Source organism: Aethalodelphis obliquidens, unplaced genomic scaffold (assembly GCF_003676395.1).
Source record: "Aethalodelphis obliquidens isolate GAN/ISIS:26980383/991018 unplaced genomic scaffold, ASM367639v1 scaffold3, whole genome shotgun sequence".
NCBI lineage: Eukaryota > Metazoa > Chordata > Mammalia > Artiodactyla > Delphinidae > Aethalodelphis > Aethalodelphis obliquidens.
The window spans coordinates 21,938,341-21,955,200 of NW_020837947.1; the positions used below are offsets into that span (position 1 = coordinate 21,938,341).

The 16,860-nt window shown below is 35.9% G+C and overlaps 1 protein-coding gene across 5 annotated transcripts in view; it reads right to left on the bottom strand.

Annotated features, from left to right (window-relative positions):
• ADGRG6 (adhesion G protein-coupled receptor G6) overlaps positions 1-16,860 on the bottom strand; it is a 136,453-nt gene that overhangs the window by 53,522 nt on the left and 66,071 nt on the right. For 3 of the 5 annotated variants that reach the window (XM_027084910.1, XM_027084919.1, XM_027084937.1), the window contains exons 4-6: positions 15,761-16,384; positions 7,097-7,165; positions 4,751-4,834 (exon numbers count right to left, since the gene is read on the bottom strand). In XM_027084910.1, coding sequence (XP_026940711.1) covers positions 4,751-4,834; positions 7,097-7,165; positions 15,761-16,384 — 777 coding nt within the window. The remainder of the gene's footprint in view (positions 1-4,750; positions 4,835-7,096; positions 7,166-15,760; positions 16,385-16,860) is intronic. The other 2 variants (XM_027084928.1, XM_027084944.1) reach the window with 1 other exon arrangement.

Genomic DNA, 16,860 nt, shown 5'->3' on the forward strand with positions numbered 1-16,860 from the left:
ATAATATAAATCTATGAAATTGGTACAAGTCCAAGGATATTTAGTTTAATTTATGCATACTATTATTCCAGCTTCTAAAACTCTTCAGGTATTTTAATGATCCTGACCTCATGGTCCTTTAAAAAATATTCTGAATGAAAAATAATTCCAGGAGTATATTTAAAATAAATGATAATAATTCAGACCAAAAAACAAAAAAAAAACTTTTACACTGTAGCTCTCATCATATCAAATCATGGACATTTTGAATGAACGAGAGGAAATTCAAGTTGCAGAAGTCCAGGATTCTATATTGATGTCAGGATCTGAGGGCTATTTTGGGCATGTTCCCCGGTGCCAATAAAGTAAGTGACAAGCTACCACTAGATGGAGACCTAAAGCATGTGTTTATGTTAGGAGCTGTATTCCTTCCCTCTCAGGAGAATCCTGCAAAATACTAAAAATCAGTATTTTTAATCATTCACATTTCTGAAATTTTATGGAAGCATCCAAATGCTTAAGATGTTTTTCTTTAAATTTAAAATATTTCCACACTTTTTTCCCAATTCAGTTTTTATAAATAAGAAAGACATTACATATCAGAGTCAGCCTAAATCAGTTTATAAATATATGACTCTCTCTAGAGTCACACTGCTTATGCTAAATAAAATATGTGAATATACCAGAGAACCTACTCCTAAGTGTTAGAGATTCTCGGGGGCTGTGGATCGTTTTCCAGTAGTCTCTCTTCAGAAGCCTCAGAATGAGGTATATATATATATTTATATATATATATATTTAGCAAAAATTATTCAATAGTGTCTACTGGTTACACTTATTTAAACTTTTTGGATAACGTAGTCAACAAGTAATCCTAGGAAATGTCCAAGAATGAACTGTCAAAGCAAGATAAAATGTCCACTGGAGGGGACATTTTGGACCACAATGAAATAATTCTCTCAAGCATTGACATTACAGAGAACGCACAACTAAGATACACTGATGCAGGCTTTTCCCTGTCCTCCTAGTAGTCAAGTTGCCTTCTCCTATAGATGTAATAACTCACATTGTGTCTCAGTAGAAAAGCTATTCACAAATCTTCATATGTTCCAGACACTTCAAAAGATGTATTGTCCTAATAATGACATCCAAGCCTGAAGAATTTGTGATAGACTTTTTTCCAATTAGATAACTCGTCCAGCCTCACAAAACTTCAAAGTAGAAACCATTGCTTGCCATAACAGATGTGGTATCAAAACATGTTCCTGTCTGTAGATCTTTCTCCAATTATCTTTCCCCTTTTTTATCTTCTTAACACTCTCCTGAGAGTTTCTTAAAAGATATAGAAATGACAGACACTACTTAATTCTCCATTCAAGGGTATGAAATATAGGTTTGAAAAGGTAGGCTTTAAAATATACATTTGAAAAGATAAATGTTAAAGCATAAACCAAATGTTATTTTAGATTCAAGACTATTCCTTTGAACTGGTGATGTGGCAATTATAGTATGACAGTGGCATTTATAATATGACTGGAGTCCTGTTCATCCTACACACATGATTTCTTTAAGATACTGGGCCTGTAAAGCTAGATTGATTGTTGGGTGCACACAAATATCCTGAGAGTGAATTTTTTTGAGTAGTCTAACGTATGGGAGGAACTAGAAGCAATGATACAATTTGCACTTGTAAGTTAGGTTTTTAGAACAATAATAAGGACTAACAAAGTTAGTTCCTTACTTGGATGGCTTGTGCTAACCTCACGAAAGTCTAATATTCAGCAGCAGGACAGTGATGTTTCAAGCATAGAACATATGATTTGGAATGGAAGCAATGATTAGTCCAAGAGCTTTTCTTGGGAATGTAATGCAGAAGGCACTAAGGTTATTTGTAGGAATACCTAGATTATCTCTCATATACTGAAATATGTGTTTATGAAAAGTAGCTTAGAAGATAAGATTTTCTTAGTATATAATCTGAAGTATCAGATAAAAATCCTATTGAAAAATAACAAAAAGAACTTTACACAGGGGGATAGGAACATTTTACAAAAGCCAGGAAGATAAATTTGATTGATATACTGAAAAAATATGTCTCATTGCCAAACAATCTCAATCCCTCTCCCTCTGACACCAGCATATCATGATTGACGAACTCAGTAAATCTCTTTAATAGTCCAGAGTTTAAAGGACTAGATAAGGTAGATAACAGATTTGATAGCTGTATATCTTTCTTACAGTGAACAAAACAGGGTTCCCTAATATATCAGATCATAGGCCTGAGAATGTTTACTACATCAGTTTCCCAAGGAGTAAGAAAAGTATATTTCAAATTGTTGACAGTATGTGAATAAGCTTAGATAGTCTAGGACATGACACTAAATCCCATTTATTCACAAGGTAAACAAGTAATTCTCTTTTCAATTATTTCAAATTTGACTATACCAAAGAAAAAAACATCTTAATTACAGTGTGTCTCTAACCCTTTGTTACCCTCTCTTTTTAAAAAGATAATGAAGGCTTTAGGTGCTGAGATGTGAGAAGGCAATAGGATATAGAGAGAATTCAACAGCATTGTTTTCATTACATTTATTTTCACTTTTCACTTCTATTTTAAAACAAGTAGTACTGGTTTCATTTTACAACAGTGATATTAATTTATTTATATGAATATAAATGTTTAAGTAAAAAAGTGAGTCAATTTAGGGGGAAAAACTATTAAATAAATAGTAGAGGTGGTTCAAGGATGTGGTAAAATTGTTCAGATGGTACATCAATTTGAGTACACCATTTTGAGACTTGCTACTACATGACTTTCAAATATTTTTAAATATTTTTAAGTGCTAGGATTACATTTTTATCAAGAATGATCTGAATTAGATTTTTTTTTCTTTAAAGTGGCTAAGTCAAACCATTTTAACTGATTCTAACATTTGCTTGCTTTGTTGAAACTCCAGTGAAGGTTATGACGCAGAGAGAGATGGACTGAACAAGGCTCTCTTCAAGAATGTCAGAAATGACATGATTGAGTGAATACAGCTCCACTCCACCAAGTCAAGGACTCTGAAGCATCATGTAAACGTTCTTGGGCAGCAGAGGATGTGCCAGTCCTAGAGGGAGAATGCCACAGAGGCTCTTTGTATGTTCATACAAAGGGTGAAATACTTAGTCAGAATTATAATATTCCCATCTACTGGCTGAGGCCCATGTGAAATATGCACTGGAAATTTCAGCTGCTGTTGCTTTCTTGGGGATTGTTGGAATTTTTGCTCCATCATAAATCTCCTTGGTGTAACTACCAGAATAACCATGAACACTTCCCTGAATCGATGTCTTTATATCCCTAATGAAATTTATATCTACGTTTCATGTAAAATATTCCGTACTTCCAATTTAAATGTCCTTAAATGTACAGGAAGTTGATGTAACCCCCAAAGCCAAAAGAAAAAATGAACTATGTGCGTTTCTTTTCTCTGGGTTTTGGTCCCTGGTGATATATTACAGATGTCTTGGCCTTGCAAGTTAAATGATTGGGGTTGAGAAAATTCCTTTGTTTCTTTTTTTTAATTTATTTATTTATTTTTGGCTGCTTTGGGTCTTCATTGCTGCATGTGGGCTTTCTCCAGTTGCAGTGAGCGGGGGCTACTCTTTGCTGTGGTGTGTGGGCTTCTCATTGTGGTGGCTTCTCTTGTTGCAGAGCACAGGCTCTAGGGACATGGGCTTTAGTAATTGTGGCACTCAGGCTCAGTAGTTGTGGCTCGCGGGCCCTAGAGCGCAGGTTCTGTAGCTGTGGCGCACAGGCTTAGTTGCTCCGCAACTTGTGGGATCTTTCTGGACCCGGGCTCGAACCCGTGTCCCCTGCATTGGCAGGTGGATTCTTAACCACTGCACCACCAGGGAAGCCCCCTCCTTTGTTTCTAATACCTCATATTTGAGAATACTACTGTGTTTGAAGCAATGGTGTGGTCACCTGATTGGAATTTCTCTTTTTTAGAAGAAACTGAAATCACTTACACTGAATTACCAGAAGGCTATGCGTTGTAGTTAATATAGGTAGCAGATTAAATAATAACTCAATTCACCTGGCATTTCTCCAGTTCATTCCTTATCTTATGTGACTGCTATATTTGCAAGTTACAAATAATATAAACAAAAACATGTATATATAGAGGGAAAAAACAGAAGGTATTGGCAGTTACTTGAAGTTTTGTCAGTCGAAAATTGATTTATGATTTAATTGATATACAATCACATTCTAACCATTATTCTTCAACAAATAAAAACAGAGAGCAAAGTATTACCATATAAAAATAATTTAACTGTCACAAATGTTTGAACATAAAGTTGGCCTTAGTGAGAAATTAAATTACTAAAATTATTTAGTTTTTTGAGAGTATAAAATGCTTTAAAAACTAGTTTCCTTAGAGAATAATCTGACAGAATGTGATGAATATTTTTCTTCTCAGATCTCTAGTATAATGCAAATTAATTCCTTTAATTTAATGCCTTTCTCTTAAAGCTTCCTTTGAAAGAAATTTTAGCTAAAAGTGCAGAAGCGTGGCACTAGAAATGTACTCATTCCATTGGTCATTAGAATGGGGAACTCAAAGGAGTCAAGTGATATTTATTTTACTAGTCTTACAAATGTACAAATGTACCAATTGATTCTAACAATAGAAACTTTGTTGGAACATTAGATATTTCCACCCTTAGAATACAATTTTTCATCAAGTCAGACATACTACAAGTATAAAAGATAATGATTTCTTACCATTCCTTTGTTTATTGGTTCTATTAGTAACAGGCATGTTAGTGGTGACAGTGGGTGGTGTAGTACTAGGAGAGTTTACAGTAGCTGGTAAGAAAGATGAGAGAGATGTAATTTTGCAAGGAGCACATGAAAGTTAATATGGATGAGCAATCTATGGTTAACGCATGAAAATATATAAAGGAGGAATGGAAACCATTTCTTGCCACTAAACACAAGTCCCAAGGTTATAATGCATAAAATGAAGCAACGCTTTCTATGGCACATTAAGAATCTGTTCCCATGGCCTTTCATGCCATATTGTATGAGAGTCTGGAACCGGCACAAAGGGAATGGAGAAAGAACATTTAGATTCTAGATCTAGGTTTGCCATCAAGAGGCTGATGACCACACAGTAAATGACTAAACCTTATCCAGAACTCAGTCTGCTAAGTTTGTACAAAGAAAGGTTAGAGAAGGAAGTCTGTACAGCACCTGTCAGCTTGAAAATTATCTAAAGTCAGTCTTTCTGATATACTGAGACTAGCAAAATAAAATCTCAGGGGAAAATGCACTTCTCCTAGAGAAGGTAAATGTAAAGGGAAACAAAAGAGAATGAAATGTATAGATGAAATCAATCATCTAAAGATCCCAAAATCTTTACTACACACTGATAGATGAAATGAATTTCATAAGGGCAAGTCATACAGGAGAGACTTTTCAAAACAGTATGTCAAGGCTATGCTTCTGATATTACTAAAACTCTCAAAGATTAAGCCCTTATGTAATGCTTTAATACCTTTCCAAGAAATTCTGGAGGAACAATGTAAGTAGTAAAATAGCTATACACATTATTTTCCATTAGTTTATCTTTGGAGTATATTTGTATAAGATGTACCTTTCTATGTACAATAACCATTTGTTACGTATTTCTCTTAATTAGAAAAAAGTTACCTAAATTTAAAACATTTCAGTGATTATAAAAAGAATTACCTTCCAAAGCCTCTTTAGAAAATATTGAATTCCTTATTCAAAATGTGTATTCTTAACTAAAATAATTTTCCATTCCAAAGTAATATATAACACCTAAGAATGGGGATTCTTTTTGAAAGTCTTTTATATTTTTAAATTATGAACAATCAGTTATATTTATTTAATGTAAAATACATCAATGAATATGAAAATGCTTTTTGGTCATTTAGGACATAGGGGGAAAAAAAGCTGGGCATCTAGTCCTTTGACCCAAGGAATCATTCCTACCTCAGATTAAAAGAAAAAAACAAAATTAAAATTAAAAAAAAACTTCACACCTTGAATTAAGCAAAACCAAGGCTTTTTTCTATTTCATATAACTATTTTAAAACTACACTGAATTCATGGAAAGAAGCTACTTAATGATTTTATTTTCTTAGGGTATTCATCAATAATAATATCAAGAAATAATGTCTCAGAAAGGAAACAAAGATAATAATGAATTACACCCCTTCTCCCTGCCTACTCTACTCCCACACTGGAGCTACAGAAGAGAGCTTAGGTTTCTATTCCTTCCATCTCACTTCTAACCCCCATCACTTTCATGTTATGATCCTCTTAATAAAAGATCCCGCTTCACAAAAGGCATGGTCATGATTCTTAATGTGGCACATAGAAATGCTACTTCAAAAAGAAGTATATAATAGAATAAATGGATGAAAATGGGTCATGGGTAATTAGAAGAAGCATGATAAAATTAAAGTAAAATATGTTAAAATCTATGCAACCATGTGTTATTTAGCATGCAACCATTCAGTACGTAATATATATACTGACCACAGTATAGTCATTATGCATTATAATAATTAATAAAAGAACATCCATATTAGTTCAAACTATTTTTATCTTACATACATTCAAACTATTCATACATTCAAACTTATCATACATTCAAACTATTTTCATGTTAATATTGAAGTTACATTGCACATCATAAATTGCCTCATGGCCTTGTCTTAACTAACTATTCAACTTAATTTTTCCCCTTGTTTTTTAAACATGAATACTTTTTCAAAATATTGTATGGCTATATTATACTGGACAATATTCTTGAGACCAAATTGAGGGAAAAAATGAAGTCAACCTTTCCTAATAGCATATAATCATTCACATTTAAAAAACTCAGTGCTTTATGGAAATGTGGTCATACAGTGTGTGAATGCATTCCTTCTCTACACTGCACACCCACACAACTAAAACACATCCAGAAATTCTTCTGGTTTTCTGGTTTCTGGCTTCTCAAGTGAAAAGATAAAATTCAAAACAATGACAACTACATTTTCCAAAATAGCAAGTAGGAAACAGAGACTCCAGAGGAGGACGATGTTGACTCCCTACCTTGGCAAAGGGTCCCCAAATCTGCACAGTTGGCTAGTTCTGCGGCCGGGAGCGGGATCAGGTAGGAACCTCGATCAACACAGAAAGATTGTACAAATTTGACTTATGATTTAATTACAGTTTTTCTCCCCAAAAATCATGAATCATCTGGTTGGTGTAATAGGAGCAACCCTGGAAGAGTCCACCAGTAATATTCCAACATCAAGAAAGTCTCTAACGATCTTTATGTATCAATGTCAAGCTATTGAAATGTAAAATCAAGCTCCTGAAATCTCCCTCAAAATCTTTAACTCAATCTACTGGCCCCATGCACACATGAAAGGAAAATAAGTGCTACTGCCCCTTAAAGTGTGAATAAAAAGTTCAGGGCCTTTTTGCATAATAAATTATAAGGCTTTGGTGGAAATTCATACAAATGAAATAATAAGAACATCAAAGATAAGTTTCAAAAGTGAACTTGGATATTACTAACACTCATAAAATGCAAGTTTTTGGTTCATAGGCACTAGCACATGCTAGCTGCAATTCCAGAAATAAGTTTCCGTGACTGGAAACTTATTGGTCTCTGTGTCTTTTTATTTCAAGCTTTGCCTGACTCATCCTCAGCAGGAAACAAATTTTGAGCTGATTTTCTAGTAGGAGTAGTGGATTTTTCTCTGTTGCACTAAATCTCCCTCTGGCTTTTAACAGACTTTTACCAACAGGTTGAGGCTGAGGAAGATAGGCTAAACTTATCGCAAGGCATATTGTACTATGAATTAAGACAGAAGAATAAATACAAATATATATACATACATACACACATATATTTAATTTTTAAAGAACATTTCTATAACAGTGACTACATTCTAATGTTTAAACATTTTCCAAACTTTCCTGTGGGAATGGTACATAAAGGCAGAGCAGGTACATGAGCCAACAGAAGATGTCTAATTAGGTTAATTGTGTGCATAGTTAGAAAGCATCCCAGCAATTTAGCAGCATCTCGGGAGTCGTGGTTTCTTCACTCTTGATTGCCTCAGGCAGCTGGTCCAAGGAAGGAATCATGTTATCTCAGAAAGACTCAACCCTGTGGCCTCCAGCAGGTCTGCCATGTTAACTGGCAAGAAGATCTCATCACAGACCTTTACATGTTCATCCAATAAACATTCACTCACTGTTTAAAGTGTGTGAGACATGGAGGCTAGAAGAATGCTTTAAAACAATGCCTCTGCTCTCAGAGAGGCATGAATGGGAGATGGCTTCACAGTTCTCTGCATGATATAGATGCATAGTGGCCAAAAGGAAGATGTGACCAGCAGTTTGGTGAGAAGGGTGAATAGGAAATCCACTACAAAGATTAACCGGAAATATGAGGGGTCACTATACTGATCAGGGGAGAAGAGACTAGAGATGGTTATTACTAGCAGACAGAATTACTGAAACATATACCAAGAAGGCAGTGAAATGGTCTGGGAACCCAGGTGGCATGGCATTACTGGAATAGGACATTTATAGCAAATTGGTAGGAATGATCAGATATATAGGTAATGGACAGCTTGTGGAGGGCTTTGTAGAATGCAGGCACTATGAGTCTCCAGACTTTTTGTCTTTCTTCCAATGGCACATCCCACACACATAGTCGGTGGGTCCTCTGAATAAATTATTGAATGCGATACGAACGACTGAACATTTTGAACTCTTTCTTGAAGTAAATGGGAAAACAATGAAAGGGAGTTTGGTGAGAAAATTGACTTAAATTTAAAAACAATCACATTTGAGGCTCTATAACTAAAAGACAGGCAATACAAGAAGCATGAATAATACCAATAATTCAGGCTTGATATCATAAGTACAGTGAGGATAGACAGAAAGATATGGATACAAGACATTTGAAGATGGAATATATAGGATTTATTTAGTGACTAACTGGAGAACAGAGAAAGAAAGGGAAGAATAGAAGAATTTTTCTGGTTTCCAACTTGAGAAATTGGTGCACAATGATCTCATAAAAGGACATAGTAAATACTGGAAGAAAAGCAAACTTAGGTGGGGTAGGCTAAACAGTACATCCAGGAATAGGAACTGAGGTACCTGTGTGACATCTGGTACAAGGTGTACATGTTTTTGTAAGAGGCCTAGCCAGGAAGTACTCCACAGAAGCTATAGATGTGTCTGGGATCACCTGAGCTAGAAGATTTGATGGAACCATAGATATTCTTATATTTAAGTTTCAGATTAAAAGAAAAAAAAAGAGCTATAGATTTGAGAAGACAAAAATAGCTCTTGTAGAAGGTGATTTTACAGAATTCAAGTGAACAAAGTTTCATGGAGGGTGTGGCCACCATCAAGTATACAGAAAGTTCCAGAATGATAAAGACTGAGAAGACCCTTCACTTTGCACTGGAATTTCGGCAACAGCTCTTCAGTAGAAGAAATTCTCTTCAGTAGCGTGGGAATGATGCACTCTAGATTTCCAATGTTTGAGAAGTGAATGCAAACAGAGGAAGCTTGGCTATGAAAGGAAGCAGAGATGGGCGGGCGGGGCGGTGGGGGGCGGTGGTGTGTGTTTCCGATTAAAAACTTAATCTGTGTACTATGGAGAAAGAGCACATGAGGAGGTAGAAGTTGAAGCCAGCCTAGAATTCGATCTTGAATGTTTTCTGCCCATTATTCCTTCCCATCATGCCCCCTTCTTGCATGACCTTACTTCTCCTTTAGGTATTTATATTTTAGTAAGGAACTTCTGAAAACTAAAAAGCTTTTAAAACTCAGAATGACTGAGGAAATCTCAGCCACTATAACATGCAAGAGAGGAGACCCATGGACTGAGTGTTTGTGCTTCTCAAATTTCACACAATGTTAGCAGACAAAGGCTCCTAAGGCCACTTCCGGTGCTGATACAATATCTCTGGAAGACAAAGGGAGATAAGGGGACAGCATTGTGGGAAAGCAAGTTTTCAGGCTAACTACATTTCCACTGCAGATATCAAAGAGCTGAGAGGTGGAAATAAGGAGAGAAAATCGGGAGAGTTAGGATTTAGAGTAAGATGTTTAACAATTTTCTTTAACATTTCATCAGTTTCGTTGTATGGTAGCAAGTCTAAATTTCATCATGTGATATGCTTGTTATGGAAAATTGTAACATTTACTTCTCAGTATTAAACTATCAGTTGTTCCTTCTTGGGTACTTTTAGTTTAGCAAATTGACATTGCTTTATAAATACTTTATGAACACTATTTTATGATGATTCAGTATAGCAACAGAAATTAAATTTGAAGCATGTTTCAGTGAAAATGGTTTGAATACAAGGGACAAATTTAATTAGAAAGGTCCAGAATATTGATAAATGAAATCTTACATTACAAATATACCAAATTACATACACATAAAATATTAAAAATGTGCACAAACTTTTTATTTGTACCCAGTTCCATTTTCAGCATATCTACATAGAAAAGTCATTCTCCCAATCAATTTTTCTAGGTGGACAGATTTACAAACCAGAAGATTGTTAAGGAAAAAGAGACAATTCTTTGTCTTGGCTATTAATATATTTATCATTAAGGAACTTTTTTCAGAATGTGACCTATGTATATTCACTGATATTTGTGGATACCAAATATTTAAAGGTATTTACGGTTTAAAGGTATTCACTTAATATTATCTGCAAAATTTAAGGTTTAAAGGTATTCAGTTAATGTTAACTGCAAAATTTAAAGTCAAATTTCCTTAAAAAAAAAAGTAATCTCTAAGAAAGGGCAGTAGACGAAAAGCTGTAAAGCTGTTAATCTTTCTTCTCTACTTTTGTTCTTCCAAAATTTTGTTACTGAAAGGAGTCAATATTTACACAAGTTGTAGTGAAAAAAGACTGAGTAGCCAATAACCCATCTCACACCCAACTTAATGACAATCCAAATAACAGCTGACAGAGCTAAACTCTCATGTGAGTTGCACTAATAAGACAAATAATAATCCCTTTCAACTCCTTCTTTGCAGCTGTTACTAAATTGAATTTGGTTTTTTTCATAAATATATTTAAAATAAAATTATTTTTGGATGCCATTTATGCTCATAAAGAGTTTGGGCATCTTCAAAGAATAACATCCTTTGTAAAGATGAGTGATTTCATCTTTATTATTTAAAAAAAATTCAGTCATCTAAAAATGCTACACTCAGTAATTTGTTAGGAATGAAAGGAAGGAGCCAATAGTGAATCAGAGTTTTATGGCTGTGAGGGACAAAACTGCAATAATTGAAAATGAAAGGGTAGGAATCCAGGAGTTGATGAAGCCTTGGTAATTAAGTATAAAATTTCAGAGAGGAAAACAACAGTCGGTCCAAATCCAAAAACTTCTAGAAAAGGATTAACATCAAATTTGGGTACTTGTGAGCTGTGTCTTATCTCTACATCCACAGTGGTTAATAAATGGAAGTGATTAATAAATGCTTCTTAAATAAATGTAATTTGTTTGAACTTAGACTCTTCATTGAGTTACACAGTAGCACTCAGGAAAGAGCAGTCATGAGTAAAATAAATATAACTGGTATAGAAGGCACTATCTCTACTTTGTGAAAATTGATGGACATTAGTCAGTATCTAAACTCGAATCATAACTCAGGCAAATACTTGCACTTATGATTAAAGAGTCCGTTAGGGAAACTGTCTATCCACGGAGGTTATAAAACTCATTATTGTTTAATAACATTGTCCTAAGAAAAAGAATGATGATATAAAATGAAAAGGAATTGCTGCTAAATAAAGCATTTCTTTCTGAAAAGGACTGACAAGATTAACCATGATTAAAAAAAAAAAAGTGCTGGAAATTTCCTAATTACGTATATTCCCTAACTATACTTAGAACAGCATAGGAAAACAAAAGTCCAGTTATGAAATTACTAAAACGTTTATTAATAAAATATTGATTTTATTAAGGTTAGGATATTTAATATTTGAAACAAACGACAGGATGCTTTAATGTTGAATGCAGTCAGTTCTGTTCTACCATCCTATTTTCATATTAAAATTTACTTAGCAATAGACCTTTGGAAAATCTATTCATTTTCTATCACAAGTTGACTCTGGAATGAAAGCTCATATTTAACAGACATTGTCAAGCCAATGGAATGTTAGGCATGAAATTCTGTTTTCCCATTGGCTACTGTACTGATCATTAGTTTTGGGAAATTACCATTACCAAAAACAGCAAGCCACAGAGTTCTGGAAAAAAGGAAAGGTTAAAATGTTAATAGAGCATACTTTTTTTCACTTATTCAAGTTTTGCTTAGCTAACAAGCTTAGATATAATCTCTGATACAGGTATTTCCTGTCAGTTAATAAGTGACTTGGGTTCTTCAACTCCCAAAGCTTATGATTAAGCAGCAGGAAACTCCCTCTCCTGTTATTAGTCCTGATATACAGTCCAGGATATCTGACTGTACGGAATGGGGGTGTTTAGCGTCATTGTGGAATGTCAAGAAGATGACTATAAAAGTTAAAGGAACTCAGACACTGACTCTGTAAACTTGTGCTACTCCTTTGATTGAAGTCATTTTGAAAACTTACCAATGGCTGAGCTCCACGAGCACATATCTGATGCTTTCCAGTAATCGTAAGGCTTGGAAAGGAGCTTTAAAAACCGTGTTAAAGAAAATATGAGGACTCCCAAGTATAACCCCTGGGCACGGGGACAGGAGACGAGAATTTTAGCCCACCAACTGCCTCGGCCACTTGTGTTTTCTAAGCTTCAGTTTCCTGCCCTTTATAAAGTGAAGGGCGTGGCCTAAATTGGAATTCTCAAACATGAGTGCCTACCCCGGCCAAAGTCAATCTACCGGGGGCTGGCGTGGGGAGAGTATGGAGGGTGCTAAGGGCCGAGGGCACCTGGAAAGCCCCTTCAAACGGGGTGGTCACCACTTAGCTTAAGCTGCGTTGCTCAGGCAGAAACACTAGACTAGTGTTCATTTTTTCTTTATCAGAATCCAAACATTCATTTTTATGTGAAATCAAATTTTTTAATGTTGGAAATAAATCATTATTTAAACGCATTGCGTGGAACAAATGTAAATAAATGAAAACAAAGCAGTGCTGCCACCACCACCTATGTCTAAGGGCTAAATTAGCCCCTGAGGGACTGGTCTATTATCTCTGGCCCAGAAGATCTAGCAGGTCTTTTCCAGTATTGTCCAAAGTGTGTGCTTCAGAAAACTAGACCCTTTGATTTTATTGGTCTAGTTTCAGGGGTTGGCAGATTTTCTCTTAAAGGGCCAGACAGTAAATGTTTTAGGATGGTGGGCCATGTCATCGCTCACAGTCAGCTCTGCAGTTGTTAACACAGAGGCAGCCACAGGCAATATAAAACCTCATGCGCATGCCTGGGTCCAATAAAACTTTATTTACAAAAACATCCTAGTTTGCCAACCCCGGGTCTAGAGGATTTCTTAAAATAAGTTTAGGAATTCTTGTATACTACAGTCCTCACATTTTATTATATTAAGGTATCAAAGAAGCACTGCAGGAAAGAAACCTTATTTTGTTTAATACAAATACCATGCTAATACCTGGGAAAGCTAGTGTTTTGGCCAGCAGTGCTTTCTGGCCCGAAGAGACAGCTCTTGGACCTTTGTATTCCTCATCTTGGCAAGAAGTGACTCACCTACTCTAGCACTACATCTCATCTTCTAGTCCTGCCTATTCTGAAAGACAGTCTAAGAGAACACAGTTCTAAAACTGAACTTTCTGACTTCAGTTCCTGGTTTGGCCACTTATTAATTAAATGACCTTGGATAAGTTATTTAATCTCTTTGTGCCTCAGTTACTCATCTGCAAAATGGGATTAATAATAAAACTCACATCATGCAAAATGGGGTTAATAACAAAACTTACATCATGGGATCTATGTTGTAGGAAATGTTACCATGCATAAAGCACTTAAAATAGTACCTAGTACATAATATACATTCAATTTAAGTATAATTTAAGTATTTTGCAACTATTAATATGACTAGCCAAATCCTTTTTTCTTTTTTTTCTTTTGGCTGTCATAGTCCTCAAATATTGACCCACAGGAAGGCAAATATTAAATAGTCTATATTATGAGTTTTTAATAATGGCCAAGGATATGATGAAAACAGGTCCCTAGACTAAAGAGAATCACCCTGAACATAGGAAGTACACCACTGCCCTCTCCTCGCTGTTCACCATGCCACACCAAACACACACACGTGATTTTCTCAGTTCCCTTGCTGAGTGAAAGACTTCTTGGGAGTCCCTGAAGGTCGTTCTCTGTAGCTAATCTCAGAATGAGATGATGCTGGGAACACCACTAACTCTTACAAAGTTCCAGGGTCTCCTGGAACAGGGTTGTGGTTTACCCTCTTTCCAACAGCCCACAAGGAAATACCTCTCAAAAGACATCACATAACTGCCTCCCACCATCTTCAGGAGCACTAGGGACCACACGGAGAGATGGGTGGCCCACAGAGGGGTAGGTGACAGGAGCCCCCCAGGCTGGAAGGGCAAACGCAGGTCAGGGAAACAGGGCAGGTGACCTCAGGTCTTCACAGTGGGTCCTACTTTGTTGAATGTATTGGGAATGAAGCTCTGATAGAATTCCCTCCAAAGTCACATACAAATGACTTTTGAATATTAGGCCCCTTCTATCCCTCCTTTATTGACAGTTATCTCTGTGACTAAAAAAATATATATTATCAACACCTTAGGTTTAGTCATGACATTGAAAATTGATAATGAAATTTATACTTTTTATATTTGACTCAGTCCTACAGTAAAATAAGGACTTAATTGACTTATGTACACAGAGAATAACTGCTAGAAGTTTATTTTCATATAATTTTTGTAACTTAGAATTATTTCCCTAAATATTTTGCAGTTAGCTACTCAGAATAATATCACATTTAAAGTCTCCCAAAGAGCAACCTAAAAGACAAGAGTATTTTTATCAAACAACAAATGCTCATTTTCAAATAAATGGAGAAAAAAGTTAAAGAAAATTGATAATTCCTGATTATCAAGATTTTCCATAAAATGAACAATCTTTAATATTGGCTAAGTAAATACCATTCTTTTTTTTCTTTTTTTTTTTTGCGGTATGCGGGCCTCTCACGTGGGCTCACTGCTGTGGCCTCTCCCGTTGCGGAGCACAGGCTCCGGACACGCAAGCTCAGCGGCCATGGCTCACGGGCCCAGCCGCTCCACGGCATGTGGGATCTTCCCCGACCAGGGCACGAGCCCTCGTCCCCTGCATCGGCAGGTAGACTCTCAACCACTGCGCCACCAGGGAAGCCCTGTAAATACCATTCTTTTAGGTGGTGGTTGTTTAAGTAATGCTCTGGAAATTTCATTCTAGGATGACAAAGGTCAGCTTTTCACTGTATCATCTTCATGATTAAAGACAGTAACTTATTAATTTCTTTTGTTTTAGTCCTGGGATTAACATTTCTATATGAGACGTAATAATTATACACAATTGTTTATATTAGGTATAAACCATGTGATATTTTATGATACAGGAAAAAGTTAAAAATGGTAGGACTAAAGCTTTGATTGAATATGTATGGCTGGTAAGCACACACATATATGTGTGTCTATATAATTTCTTGTTGACAAACATATTCATAGAACAATGGAAAAAAATTAAAGAGTGACTATGCCAGAGACTTACCACAGCTGAGGTTGCTTTCAGCTTTCAGAGCTAGGGTTGGGATATTCCAAAAGTCATTTTGCCAGTCCACCACATTCCCTTTCACATTGCAGCTGAGGTTGAAGAGGATTTTGGAATTCATGGCAAAATTCCAAAGTCGAAAGTTATAAATGTCCCCTTTTAGAGAGGCAATTTCATTTTGATTGGAGCCCAGCAACAATTTCCCATTCCCAGGAATAACTTTACTAATGGTAGAATCACATGAAACTGCCCCATAGTTTCTTTTGAAATTTACACCAACGTATCCCAAAGAATTATTCCAAACGATGCAGAGCTGCTCAAAGCTTTCTGTGAAAATATCTTCCTTATCTTTTACAGGTAACGCACTGTTTAGTAAGCATTTTGAGCCAGAAATAGATAGAAAGTAGCCATTCTTGGTCTTTCCGAAACTGAGCAATTGTGTGAAGGATGCATCTGAGTAGGAGAAAGCTGTCCATTCGTTGTCTTCCTTGCCAATTTTGGTTGCTTCAAAGCAGAGTGTGAAAGCTCTGAGCTCTGGAATAGAGACACTTTTTGCAAGAGACACCTGGTAAGTATCTAGTGTCTGGGGTAAAATGACCTTTTGATTCCTTAAGGACACGGCAACTAGGACAAAACACAGTAACAGATAAAGCCTGTTAACGTCAGACATGGACTAATGAGATGCAAAATGTCTGATACAGCCAAACCCTCCACACTCTCTACTAATTGGCTTTTACCCACCCTTTGTCCCACACTCTCCTCTTTCTCTGTCCACCACTCTCTTTCACCAACCCAGTACCTTATACCCATAACAATAAGAAACCCCACCCATTTTTAACTCTAATCACGGTTGGCTCTCACACCTAAACCTTCCAGTTATAGCTGCCAAGGTGACAGTTTTTTTCTTTTTTTAAATCCCTGATTTGGGTGGGGGGGGAAATTAAAGAACCTACTGGTTTCAAGAAAGTTCTGTTTATACATTATGATTTTCAAAACTATGTTTCTTTTCAAATACTTTCTAAACATAATAACTAATAGTTCCATTTTTCATTAACTTTCACCCTTCTCAAACATTCCTGTGCTACCCTTTCCCTTCAGAC